We start from the raw sequence: 13,500 nt of genomic DNA, 5'->3' as shown, positions 1-13,500 counted from the left end.
GGGTAGGCGGAATTGTTGATCTGCGTCGCCGAGGTTGAGTGGTTCTATCTCCCTTACAGCGGAATTCGGTTCGTCATCGCCGTTATATAATTTGGAGAAGTGATCTTTCCATATTCTCAGCATCGACTGTGGTTCTACTACGATGTTCCCTTGATCGTCTTTACAGGCTTCGGTTCGTGGCTGGTACCCTTGGGAGGTTTTTTTTACCTTTTGGTAAAATTTACGAACCTCATTCCTGTTGTGACATCCCTCTATCTCCTCGATCGCGCGCTTCTCATGCTCTCTTTTTTTTCCGCGAGCAGCTCTCGTCCTTTTGTGCAGCGCCGTTTTGTATGCCTCTTGTTTCGCTGCGTGAGCTTGCTGGCATTCGTCGTCAAACCAGGGGTTTCGCTGTGGTGGCCGTGTGAAACCTAGCACTTCAGAGGCGGCATCTCTGATGGCTGCAAGGCAATGTTGCCACTGGTTTTCAATGCTTAATGCAGGAAGCATAGGACTCCTTAGGAGGTTATTAGAGACTCGATCGGAAAAGGACATGGCAGTCTCTTGCGATTGTAGCCGTCTAACGTCGAATCTTCTCACAGTACTTCCTTGTTTTGGCTTGGATCGTGATATCCGTAGCCGTACCTTGGCTACAACGAGGTAGTGGTCCGAGTCAATGTTGGCCTCTCGGAATGTTCGGATATCCTGGATACTGGAGAAGTGTCGTGCGTCGATCGCAATGTGGTCAATCTGGTTGACGGTTGATTGATCAGGAGATTTCCATGTCCCCTTGTAGATATTAAGATGCGTGAACTGCGTACTAGCTACCAGAACGTCTCGCCCCGCAGCGAAATCGACCAGCCTGAATCCGTTGTCGGAGGTAGTGTCGTGCAGGCTGTATCTCCCGATTATGCCACCAAAGATGTCTTCTCTTCCTAGCTTGGCATTAAAATCTCCTAAGACAATTTTAATGTCATAGCCAGGGCACTGCTCATATGTCTTGTCCAAGAGCTCGAAGAACATATCTTTGGTGTCTTCATCTTTCTCCTCTGTTGGGGCATGCGCGCATATTAGGCTTATGTTGGCGAATTTAGCCTTGATGCGGATTGTCGTGATGCGCTCGCTCACACTGTTGAAACTCAAGACTTTTTGCCTGAGCCTAGTTCCAACAACAAATCCACACCCAAATAGACGCTGTCTTTGTTCTCGGTAGCAGTCGCCGTAGTAGATATCGCAGTCTTTTAGTTTGCGTTTACCCGGTCCATCCCATCGCACTTCTTGGATGGCTGTAATATCTGCCTTGCAGCAGTTTAGGGCTTCTGCTAATTGTTCGGCTGCACGTGGTCTGTTAAGGGACCTAACATTCCACGTACATATCCGAAGTTCGTTGTCCTTATTTCGTTGGGTGGGTTGTCAACAGTGAATCCGTCCGTATCCGAGGCTTGTTGTTGCTTCGAGACTATGATATTTTTACGTGGCCAGGAAGTCACCCCGACGGCACAACCCCCAACCTGGAGGGCCAGATCCTTAGTATAACTCCAAGGAAGGGGAGCCGGATGAACCGCTCCTTATAGGCCTGGGCTCCGAATATGTCGAAGAAGCCCTATAAGGTGTTCACTAAGTAGTTCGACCTTGCTGGAACTGTAGACGCCACCGTTGATTCTATCTCGAGAATTCGTCCGCTGCCGCCTGGATAAGGAGAGGTGCCTTAGTGGAAACACCTCTCCCCCCCTCTCTCGTTTGCTGCCCCCAACAACTTTCCACTGGGGTTGGAACCCAATCTCCAGTTGAGGTACTAGGCACCCGATGTTCACCGCGGGGAGGTGAGAGTAGGAGTTGATAGACAGAGGTGGGTTTTGAGAAAAACTCTACCGGTCTTATTTAATAGAATTCGCTAAACAATAAACAGATGAATAGTTATACAGTGAATAAGGATTTATGTAGGCTCTATGTAACGTTGCGAAAATTCCTATTTATAAAAAATTCTGCTATAAATTTTAGTTATACAATGCTTATATCAAAAAAAGTACCAAAATGTCTATAAAATCAGCTTGTTGTCATAACAACTAAAATATAACAAAATAATTCCAATTATTTTTATGATATTCTCTTTCGAAAATCTATATTTTTTTTTAAATTCTTCGTTTCTTCGGCTCACGAGCTAAACTGGAGAGGCATTACTGTTTTTGTTTTAATTTTAAAAAGAGAGGAGAGAAATCAAAATGACATTTACGAAATAATAATAACAATAATTTCCTTATGTAGGCTCTATTCAACCTCAAAACGCGTTTATCTTATTATGGGACTATGCAACCTTGTATAAGTTTTATAAATAGCATTTTTGCGTTTAGAGGCATTATAGAGACTACATAACTTTATGTAGGCTCTATACAGCGTTTTTAAATAAGACTGTACATATCCCAAGTTTCCAATTGTGCAGAAACAAATATTTTCTAAATTTCACTCTTTTTTCTCTTATTATAACTAATATTAATTTTATATGTGGGATTCTTTTATTTTACTAGAAATCAAATGCAGATACATGTAGGCAAACCATAATAGAATTGTCTTACATTTAGTTTCAACGTGTGCAAATGCCATCACATCATGTGCATCCACCATAAACTATTTCCATCTGTAGTACAGTTTGGATTGAAATTTTGTTTCATCTGTCACTTGCGACATTTTTCCAAGACATCGCTTCGCGCACGTGGAAAGACCAAAAAATCTACGCGCTGGCTGGATAACACATTTTTTCTTTGAAACAAAAAACATTTAACAAAATGGTAAATATAACCAAACAATGGATAACTATTGTTTATAAATTATATAAAACATAAAATTAACTTCATTTTGTATATTTTTGTCGAAAAATAAATTGCAAATCAGTTTTTTAACCTCACATTTTTTTCTCAATCAAGTCGCGCTTGTACGTTTTGTACGAGCACGCGGCTGGCTATGCCCTCTTTAGCGTCACCGAATTTGAGGAGATTTCCATGTTCCTTCCTCAAGTCGAGTCCTCTGTGTCAGACTATGCCCGATTCAATTCAATCGTTAAGCTGGTTAGCTTTGCGCCCTTCAAGACGGCCGTTTCTGCTTTGGAAAATATCAATGCCATCTCTGAAGGTATCGCTCCTCAGGATCTTTTGGTGTTCCTTGACGATTTCTTCTCCAAATTGAAGAAGAAGAAGTGCACGTTGGGTGTTGCTGATGCCAAACTGGGAGCTGCTATCACCGAAGCAATTCAAGTTCAAAGTAGCCATTTCGGAGCTGTCCCAGAGATCCTCCGAGGCATTCGATTCCATTTTCATCGTTTGGTTAAAGGTAATAGATTGATTTGAAAGTGTTTAAAAATAAATTCCTTACAAGTTCTCTTTTATTTTGAAAGGTTTTACTGACAAAGGTGCTGGTATAGCTCAACTGGGTTTGGGTCACAGTTACTCTCGTGCCAAGGTCAAGTTCAACGTTCATCGTTCGGACAACATGATTATTCAGTCTATAGCACTGCTTGATCAATTGGACAAAGATGTGAATACATTCTCTATGCGGATCCGTGAGTGGTACTCGTACCACTTCCCAGAGTTGGTCAAAATTGTTCCGGACAACTATATGTTCGCAAAATCAGCAAAATTCATTAAGGACCGCAAGTCTTTGACTCAGGATAAACTGGAGGAACTCGAGGAAATCGTAATGGACTCCTCCAAGGCTCAGGCTATTATTGACGCAGCCAAAATGTCAATGGGAATGGACATCTCCGTCGTGGATCTGATAAACATTGAAATGTTTGCCGAACGAGTAGTGAAGCTTTCAGAATACCGAAAGAAGCTCTCCGAATATCTTCACAACAAGATGAACAGCGTTGCACCAAATTTGCAGTCTCTTATCGGTGACCAAGTTGGAGCTCGTCTCATCTCGCACGCCGGTTCTTTGACAAATCTGGCCAAGTGTCCATCGTCGACAGTACAAATCCTTGGTGCAGAAAAGGCTCTTTTCAGGGCTTTGAAGACCAAGTCCAACACTCCAAAATACGGTCTGCTGTACCACTCTTCCTTCATTGGTCGAGCTGGCCTCAAGAACAAAGGAAGAATTTCTCGCTTCCTGGCTAACAAATGTTCGATTGCATCCCGCATAGATTGTTTCATCGAGAAACCCACGAGTATCTTTGGGGAATCGTTAAAACAACAAGTCGAGGACAGACTTAAGTTCTACGAGTCTGGAGAGATTCCTCGTAAGAACATCGAAGTGATGCAAGAGGCAATCGGTTTGGCCGCCAAGGAAACACCTGTTGAGATTGGTACCAATGGCGAAGGCAAGAAGAAAAAGAAGAAGAGTAAGAAGAGGAAACTAGAGGAGGAAGAAGAAACTGCTACTACCAATGGAAATGGTATAGCCGACGAAACGCTAGAAGCTGAAGCACTACAAAACGGCAATGGTGACGTTGAGAATGGAGAAAAGAAGAAAAAGAAAAAAAAGAAGAACAAGAATAAGGATGCTGAAGCTTAATTAACTATTTACTGAACTTTTACAAATCCTTTTATTGTATTTTTATTTTTTCTTATATTAGATTTAAGTTTCATAGACTATAAACAAAAAAACACTAATGTATAATAAGAGATGTTTAGTTACTTTGGATGGTGAATAACGATGATATGAGTACTTGATTGAACAGTACTCATTGAAGTTGATGTATCTATAAGTTTTGAACTACTCCTTTATTGTTTTGTAGAAACAAAGAAAAAACTAATAAAATTAAACTGACTACGGTTTAACCAAAAAAAAGTATAAAACTAATCTTGTTGAATTTTTAATGAACCATGGAAAATAATTTGTATCCGTTCGAAGACGTCGAGGACATTTCAGTCGGTAGTGGAGTACCATTTAACTCAATGCTATCTTGACTATCTTGTTGTAATGTAAACATACTTCTTAATAAGTGATGGAATAACAGAGGGGAGGGACACACTTAAAATATTTTATTTAAGTCGGTGAATCAATGGATTCAGAAAAAGAAACTGACAAAATCAATGTTACTTAACAAACTAAGTTTATTTTCATTTCCCTGTGGTCTTCGGATAATTAAATGCTCCAATTGACAGATTACAGGTTGGGAACCAACGCAAACAAGTTTACTTGAGCTTTGCAAGGAATATTTGTTTCATTGTCAATCAACAGATTCGGAAAGAATAACTAAAATATCAATGCTAATTAACAAACTTTCTCTATTTTCATTTTCCTGTTAACTTCCTGTATTTAAATGTGCCAACGGTAAAATTATACATTGACGATTGATAGGTTGAGCCTTGTAGTTTTTTCTTACCATCCGTAAACTTATTAAAAAAAAAACAAGTATACGCCTGATTTGTCTTGTGCTAAATGCAATGTTGTTCTCAATCTAAGAAATATTTGTTTAATGTTACAGGAATTGTATGTAATCCGTCATTATATATAATTCTTACTAATCCTATACATCTCCTAAGCAGCGTTGAAAAAGCTTACAGCCTTATTATGAGTATCAATTTGATAGTCGATAATTTCTATCAATTATTTGATAATTTGGTATAATGGTTTTCAACTGGAAATTTCAGACCAATTGTGAATACTTATCAAAAGTTCATTGCGAATGAGTTTTATTTATTTTGTTGGACGTTTCACATGTGAAGTATTTGTTGTTTTTTGGCCACTAAAGGAAAAATTCTTTGTGCGAAAATGTAGTTGCTCTTATAAAAAAATTACTTTGTTTCAATTCAATTCAATTCAATTTATTTATTTAATAACTTACACAGTAAGATACAATATCTCATTTATATAGTGCAAGCTTCAAAGAAAATTCTATGATATGTATATTATTTAATGTAAGTGTTACATACAGAGTTTTACAAGTTCAGAAAGAAAATAAACTTAATTATGTACTCACAATTTAATTTATAATTACTCCAAAATTAAAATTATATTATGTATGATAAATGTTAAATTGAAGAATAATGGGTACACATAATACTAATACAAATAAAATTAATAATCATCATCATCGTCGAGACTCTCCCAGGAATTGCTTTAGTTTAACTCTGAACAGTGTTCTGCAACTTATGAATTTTAAGGGTTGTGGTAGGGAATTCCAAAGCCGAATAGCAAAGATAAAGAATTGTCGTTCAGAAACCAAAAACGTATGGCGAATAGGCGCGAGATCCGGAGTTCTAGATGAACGCGTAAAACAGACCCTGCTATAAAGGTTGGTAGGTTGACGCATTTGAAGAATATTATGAAGTAGGGTCAGCGTTTTCAACTTAAAAAGATCTTCAAGACTGATACCATAAATAGATCTGGCAAAAGAGGACACGTGTTCATATTTTTTGAGTTCAAAAATATACCGCGCGATACTGTTGTATGCCACGTTGAGTTTTCGCTTGTGCTCATAGTCACAGTTGCTAAAAATTTCACACCCAAACAGCAAAATTGGAATAAGTAAGATTTTTTGCGGAGTCAACGAATTCGATACTACTATTATTAAGATACACTTTTGGAAAACATGAAGTGTCAACCGCTTTTCTGGAAATAACCAAACATTTTGACTTGGATGGATTTAAGCTGAGACCATTCGCTTGGGACCAGCATGAAATCCTGAACAGATCTTCATTGACTTCGTGTGCCGCATTTTCCACAAGGCCCAAAGGAAAGCTCTTCCGAAGCTGAACGTCGTCGGCGTACATATCAACTGAGGAATTTAATAAAGATTTGGGTAGGTCATTTATGTACATCGAGAAGAATAGCGGACCTAGTATTGAGCCCAGTGGAACACCTAAACTCAGTGGAAGGAAGTCTGGCTACAAGCTTTGTAGATGACAAGAAAAAATTAAATTGATTTCGAAGCTTACTACACAGAACATTGTGGTTTACCTTATCAAACGCTTTAGAGAAATCAAGCAAGATAAGAAAAGCTATTTTGTCATTGTCTACCGCTTGCCTAATGTCTTCTGTTACATTTATTAAAGCTGTGGTACAACTATGTTTCGGACGAAAACCTGACTGATTATCACAGAGTAATTTATTATCTTGAAGAAATCTACGTATTTGGAAACTCATCACTTTTTCAAGAACTTTGGAGAAAAACGATAAAATGGCAATGGGTCAAAAATCGGTTTGATTTTTGGGAACTGGTATTATTTTTGCCCGCTTCCAAGCAGAAGGAAAAACACCTGTCATAAAAATGGTATTAAATAAGTGTGTTATGTACTTTAAGATATGAGGTAAAATTATTTTAACAAAAATTGGGCTTATCTCATCAAAACTAGTGGAGTTAGATTTTATTGACAAAACGCTTTCTAAAACATCTGTATCATCAACAGCTGTGAAGCTAAAGTAGGGCATGGAGAAAGAGTTACCAGAAAGATACTCGGCTAATTGATCTCGAAGAATGGTCAAAGAATTACCACTGTTAGAGTGGTCACAGTTGTATGGTGCTTCACCAGCTCTTGCGGAAGAAGCAGAAACAAACATTTTATTTAACTCATTACAATCAACATTGATGCTATTTCGGTTTACTTGTTTGCCCACTCCAATATCTTTTAGATTTTTCCATAATTTATGTTTAGCCTGCGAAGGATCCAGTCTTGGCTCATAATAACGTCTTTTTGCCTCGTTTGTTTTGCAGGTTACTCTATTTCTCAGTACACGGTAATTGTTGTAAAGTACATATAACCTAAATCTTTTCCATCGCTTATAGGCTTGATCTCGTTGGTGCACTAAATTTTTAATTTCATTAGTAAACCATGGACATGCGTAAACCGACCTGAAAGATTTTGTTATGAGCGGAACATGAGTATCGAAAAGTTTTTTAATGTTATTTTGCATGAAACCTACTTGATCATCATCGTCAATTGGTAAATTTGTTTTGAATGAATCTGCAATGAAGTTTCATCAACCAATGCAAAAATTAAAAAAAAGTATCTTATAATATGTGTTCGTCCAAAGCCATTGGGTTGAAAGAATCGCGTAATGCTCTGCGTATTTTGAGTTGCTGACTTGCGTTAACTTCATCCTAACTCCCTTAAAAAACAATTCCGTCGAAGTCATAATTCCTTAATTTTGTTTGCCTTTGAAAATCCTGAAATATAAGGTTTTTGTTTTCATGCGAACCTATAGCAACCGAAATAAACATCCAGCCCTATTAGGGCTATCAACTATCAATTATTTGATAACTGATAACTTCTATCAACTTATTGATAATTTGGTATTATGAGTATCAAATGATAATTTTTCACCAATTGTGAATGCTATTCAATATACGATTGTGAATAGGTTTTGTTTACTGTTTGGTGTTTGACGTTTGTCATTTGTGTTGAGTTCTTGTGTTTTGGTCTATAAATAATTTCGGCGGACTATATACAACAGACAAAATAAATAAAGTCAATTTCATATGAAAGTGACACCTAACTAGTGTAATGAGTCTTCTTGCGATGAGGTTCTTGCTGGCACACAAAATATCCCTCGCTAGCTCAGGAGTGGATCCGATGACCTCCTCGTTTTAACAAAATATGCCAGGCTTTGCATCTAGCTGGTAGTGATGGGCGAGATGCTTTCTACCCATTCTACATGGTTGCTTTCTCGCTAAACAACCCCTTTTAATCACCTCCTATTTTCCTCCTCCCTACCCTTTCATCTTCACTTCATCATCTTCCCCTTTTTAAAGCAAATTAAAATTTCATATTTTAATGTATGTTGCATATAATATAATATTTCCATTAGGTAGACTAATTTTAATTACAATTCATGTTATTACCATTATGTTAAAACCAATACATACAAAATATTTGTAATAATTCAAAATAAGTGAAAAAGGGGGCAATGCTTGAATGATACATATGTGTCAATTGGGACATGGACGACATGAAAAACTTACCCCAAAATTCTCGACGCAGTGGCCACTTCCTCGATGAATCCTGGAGGTTCTGATAGGCATTGTGCACTTTCCTTTTTTTGTTTGTTTGAAAATCATACAAAAATTACCATCACTTTCTTTTTTTTATAAAAATTACTATTGAAATATTACTATTATAAATTCATATATAAGTATATGTATATATATATCTGTGTACGTATATGAATAGACGTTAGGATTCTGATATACAGTGTCGAGCAAAAGTCTTGGTACCCGTGTGGGTATTCTTGAAAAATGAGTTGTGTAAATGATATAAAGACACAATTTTCAATTTATGTTTTGATTTATTCAAGTTTAAGTTTGTTTAATAAATTAACACAAGAAAAACAGAAAAGTATCCTTCAAGGATATCAAAAAAGTTAAAATAAAAGTATTAGTCCCTAACAACAATAGTGCAAAAGTCTTGGTACCCTAGAAGGACAAAAGAATTTAATTCGGTTTCGAATGTTTTAAAAAGTGCTTTCTCAAACTAGCCGTTCGGATTCGGCCTTAAATTGTAGGTCCCTTCCATTCCTGACAACATTACTCGCACACAGGAATGGTTGAGAGTTGTAAGTCACTAGGCCCTGGTTCACAACGGACTGTTGCGCCACCCCATTTGATTTTTTGTTTTTCGAATGTTTTATGTTAAGAATATAATTACCTAATATTTTGTGGGAAAACCTTTGAGCATAATAACCACTTTTAAACGATTTGGCATAGAGTTCACAAGTTTTCGCGTGACATCTGACCCTATTAATTGCCATTCTCATACCGGGAGCTCTTTAAGGTGTGTTTTGCTCGTTATATTGTGTTTTTGAAGTCGTTTCTCTAAGACATCCCATAAATGTTCGATTGGGTTAAGATTTGGGGGGGTGTAACTAGCATGTGGGGCGTGTTGTAGGAGAACCACAACTTTACATTTGTAGCCGTATGCTTGGGATCGTTATCCTGTTGGAAGTAATATGTGTCTACGATCCCAAGTTTTTCTGCACTTTGTTGTTAGTTTTGTTTTAAGATGTTCAAATAAACTTTCTCATTCATAATTCCATCAATTATTGTCAAATTCCCGACACGATTGGATGACATACACCCCTATACCATTACACCACCATCACCGTGTTTCACATTTTTAATTATGTTTTTAGGATTCAAGGCTTCGCCTTGTTTTCTCCACGCTATAATCCTCCCATCTTAACCAAAAATGTTGAATTTCAACTCATCGGAGAATATTACGTTGTCCCAAAATTCTTTTCATTTATTTTTATAATCCTTTGCAAAGTCCAGTATTTTCTTTTTATTTATTTCACTTACGAACGGCTTTTTACGAGGTGTGCACGACTTAAACCCAGATCTCTGGAGCGATCTTGCAACTGTCCACAGAGAAACTGTTTTATTTAAACTAATCTGTATATCGGTAGCAATCTTTGGAGCACTTTTGAATGGATCTTTTTTTATTGTACTCACGATTTTTCGTTCATTTCTTTCTGTAAGCTTGCGCGGACGACCAGACCTGACTTTATTTTCGATTCGGTTTTCTTTATTGTAACGGTTAATCACATTTTGTATGGTAGATTTGGGTCGTCCAACTATTTTATTAATATCCGCATAACTTTTAACTTGCTCATGGCAATTAATAATAATTTGACGCTCATTTACCGTTAGTTCTTTTCTAACCATCGCTTTTTTGGTTTTACACAAAAAATTTCTTTAACCTTAACCTGCACGACCGATCGCTTTGTACTGATTGACACACACATGTCATATTACAAGCTTCATGTAAAAAAAAACAAAGCCAACAGGACCGTTACAAATTTAAACATTTAAAACTAGTAAAGTGCAGAAGTACCTAGACTTTTGCACTACTTTTTTCATAGATTTCAAAGTTTTATTATTTTTTGCTAGAAAATAGAATTTGTTTTTGAATTTTTTCTATTTGTAAAACAAAGAATAAGGTTTTATCATAATAAATAACTTGATGCATGAAAATTAAGTCCTTAAGTTTTCTTTTCTTTCAAAGCTTTTAATGACATGGCACTTGAGTACCATGACTTATGCTCGACACTGTATATATATATATAAATATATATATATATATACTATTATATACCATTTCCTGTAACTTTATAAGGATAGGTATTAGTTTGTTTCCTTGTTCAGGCCGCCAAAAATTATTTTGACGTCCTAGCTAGTTCCAAAAAAAAACAATTTTTAGCGAACTGCCAATTTGTGGCAATTTTATTTTGGCAGAAATAAATGAGGAACCTTACCTTAGGCAGTTTGATTCCTTCTAGGGAATGCGGCGGTATATATATATAGATATATGTAATTATATATCTACTAGGATATGGTGGTACTCGTATAATGGGACGTTACTTCTTAATTTCCTTAAAATTTGAATAAACTTTTCTTTGTTCATTTAATCCTCACTGTATTTATGTAATTTACTTACTTTCAAAAAAATTTGTAACTTCTATATTGCTTCAAGATAACCGATTGGCCTAGTCTGTTTTATAGGTAGGTACAGATATATATTTAAATATATATGATATTACGGTTTCTGCTGCTCGACTTGTTGTCTCTGGGGTGTCTTTGTTAAAAAAGAAACCTACCGACGCTTTTTCTTTCTGGACCTCGGATTAACACCCAGATACCTATTCCTACTTTTCCAGCCTTTGTTTTATCCTAAGCCTACAACCAGGTTCACCCACGCATTATCAATAATATACTTGGAGGTGAAAAGCTCATGGTTTTTCACTCATATGATGTTCTTAAAAAACTTACATAAATACCCCGTATGCAACATGAATATGTTCTTTTTCGTCGGTCGGTGTCAAGTGGGTATCAAGGTTTTCTTTTCGATTTTGAAAATATTTATTCAATTAGAATAAATTTTGTGAAAACAAAAGTCCATTCGGTTACACTAGCTGTCACGGGAAATAATCACAAAATTGTGATTGGGCAGGTTCAGACAACATAAGGGACTTCATTTGCAGTCAACTGAATTCCTTGAACGTACAAATGGGCCAAGTCAACTACCTACATAGTTACATTTGTTAGTTACAAGTGTCATAAGCTTCAAACTCAGAACTTTACTTCCCTTACTTCTACCTTCAGTTTACCGTAAAAAAACTACCAAAAACATTATTGTCTACAAAACATTCCTCAGCCAAACTACAATTCCATCCCAATTTGGATTTCGTATTGTAAAGAAATATTGCTTATTTCTTTTCCAATTTGACGAGAAACCCTTTTACACAAAATATAATATAAAATTGTGCGAAAAATAAATCGTAGAGAAATAAAGTTCAACTTTCACATAATTAAAAAAACATGATCCATTGTCATTCTGACATAAGTTGACTTGACTCCAAAGTTAGGGAGATTTTTTTTGACTAACTTTCCAGTCAACTTTCCAATAAAGTTGCCTTAATTGGAAGGCAATTTTTTGGCAGCTGGCCAATCAGATGCTAGAAACTTGCCTTTCTTTCAAATCCCTTATGGCACCTGAACTTGTCCATTGTCACAGATGGCTATCACCTTACACAGACCGAGTTTGTTGATTGTGATTGTCAACTATCACAAATCACCTTACACGATTCCACCCCAGGACAATTTAATCTTTTAAAAAAGTAGTATTTTATTTAAGGGACAGTAAAACAACTAATTGATGTTTAAATGGTAGACATGAGCATTCAAGAGGACACAAGCGTCCACAGGTTTTTCTCAAAACCCACCTCTGTCTATCAACTCCTACTCTCACCTTCCCGCTGTGAACATCGGGTGCCTAGTACCTCAACTGGAGATTGGGTTCCAACCCCAGTGGAAAGTTGTTGGGGGCAGCAAACGAGAGAGGGGGGGAGAGGTGTTTCCACTAAGGCACCTCTCCTTATCCAGGCGGCAGCGGACGAATTCTCGAGATAGAATCAACGGTGGCGTCTACAGTGCCAGTAAGGTTGAACTAATTAGTGAAGACCTTATAGGGCTTCTTCGACATATTCGGAGCCCAGGCCTATAAGGAACGGTTCATCCGGCTCCCCTTCCTTGGAGTTATACTAAGGATATGGCCCTCCAGGTTGGGGGTTGTGCCGTCGGGGTGACTTCCTGGCCACGTAAAAACATCATGGTTTCGAAGCAACAACAAGTCTCAGATACGGACGGATTCACAGTTGACAACCCACGCAAACGAAATAAGGACAACGAACTTCGGATATGTACGTGGAATGTTAGGTCCCTTAACAGACCACGTGCAGCCGAACAATTAGCGGAAGCCCTAAACTGCTGCAAGGCAGATATTACAGCCATCCAAGAAGTGCGATGGGATGGACCGGGCAAACGTAAACTAAAAGACTGCGATATCTACTACGGCGACTGCTACCGAGAACAAAGACAGCGTCTATTTGGGTGTGGATTTGTTGTTGGAATTAGGCTCATGCAAAAAGTCTTGAGTTTCAACAGTATTAGCGAGCGCATCACGACACTCCGCATCAAGGCTAAATTCGCCAACATAAGCCTAATATGCGCTCATGCCCCAACAGAGGAGAAAGATGAAGACACCAAAGACATATTCTTCGAGCTCTTGGACAAGACATATGAGCAGTGCCCTG

General features: G+C 37.4%; 1 protein-coding gene across 1 annotated transcript; it reads left to right on the top strand.

Annotated features, from left to right (window-relative positions):
* The first annotated feature begins 2,606 nt into the window (after window positions 1–2,606).
* On the top strand, window positions 2,607–4,770 carry LOC129939770 (nucleolar protein 56). The gene is made up of 3 exons (XM_056047898.1): window positions 2,607–2,765; window positions 2,901–3,303; window positions 3,368–4,770. Exons 1-3 carry the CDS (start codon window positions 2,763–2,765, stop codon window positions 4,480–4,482), a joined length of 1,521 nt encoding a protein of 506 aa, XP_055903873.1. The 5' UTR covers window positions 2,607–2,762; the 3' UTR covers window positions 4,483–4,770.
* Window positions 4,771–13,500: the final 8,730 nt, after the last annotated feature.

Source organism: Eupeodes corollae, chromosome 1 (assembly GCF_945859685.1).
Source record: "Eupeodes corollae chromosome 1, idEupCoro1.1, whole genome shotgun sequence".
NCBI lineage: Eukaryota > Metazoa > Arthropoda > Insecta > Diptera > Syrphidae > Eupeodes > Eupeodes corollae.
The sequence above is the reverse complement of the archived record's forward strand: the minus strand, read 5'-3'. Positions and strand labels throughout refer to the sequence as shown.

Coding starts and splice junctions, on each gene's coding strand:
- LOC129939770 (XM_056047898.1), top strand. Junction 3,304..3,367: donor TTTTCATCGTTTGGTTAAAG/GTAATAGATTGA, acceptor TTATTTTGAAAG/GTTTTACTGACAAAGGTGCT.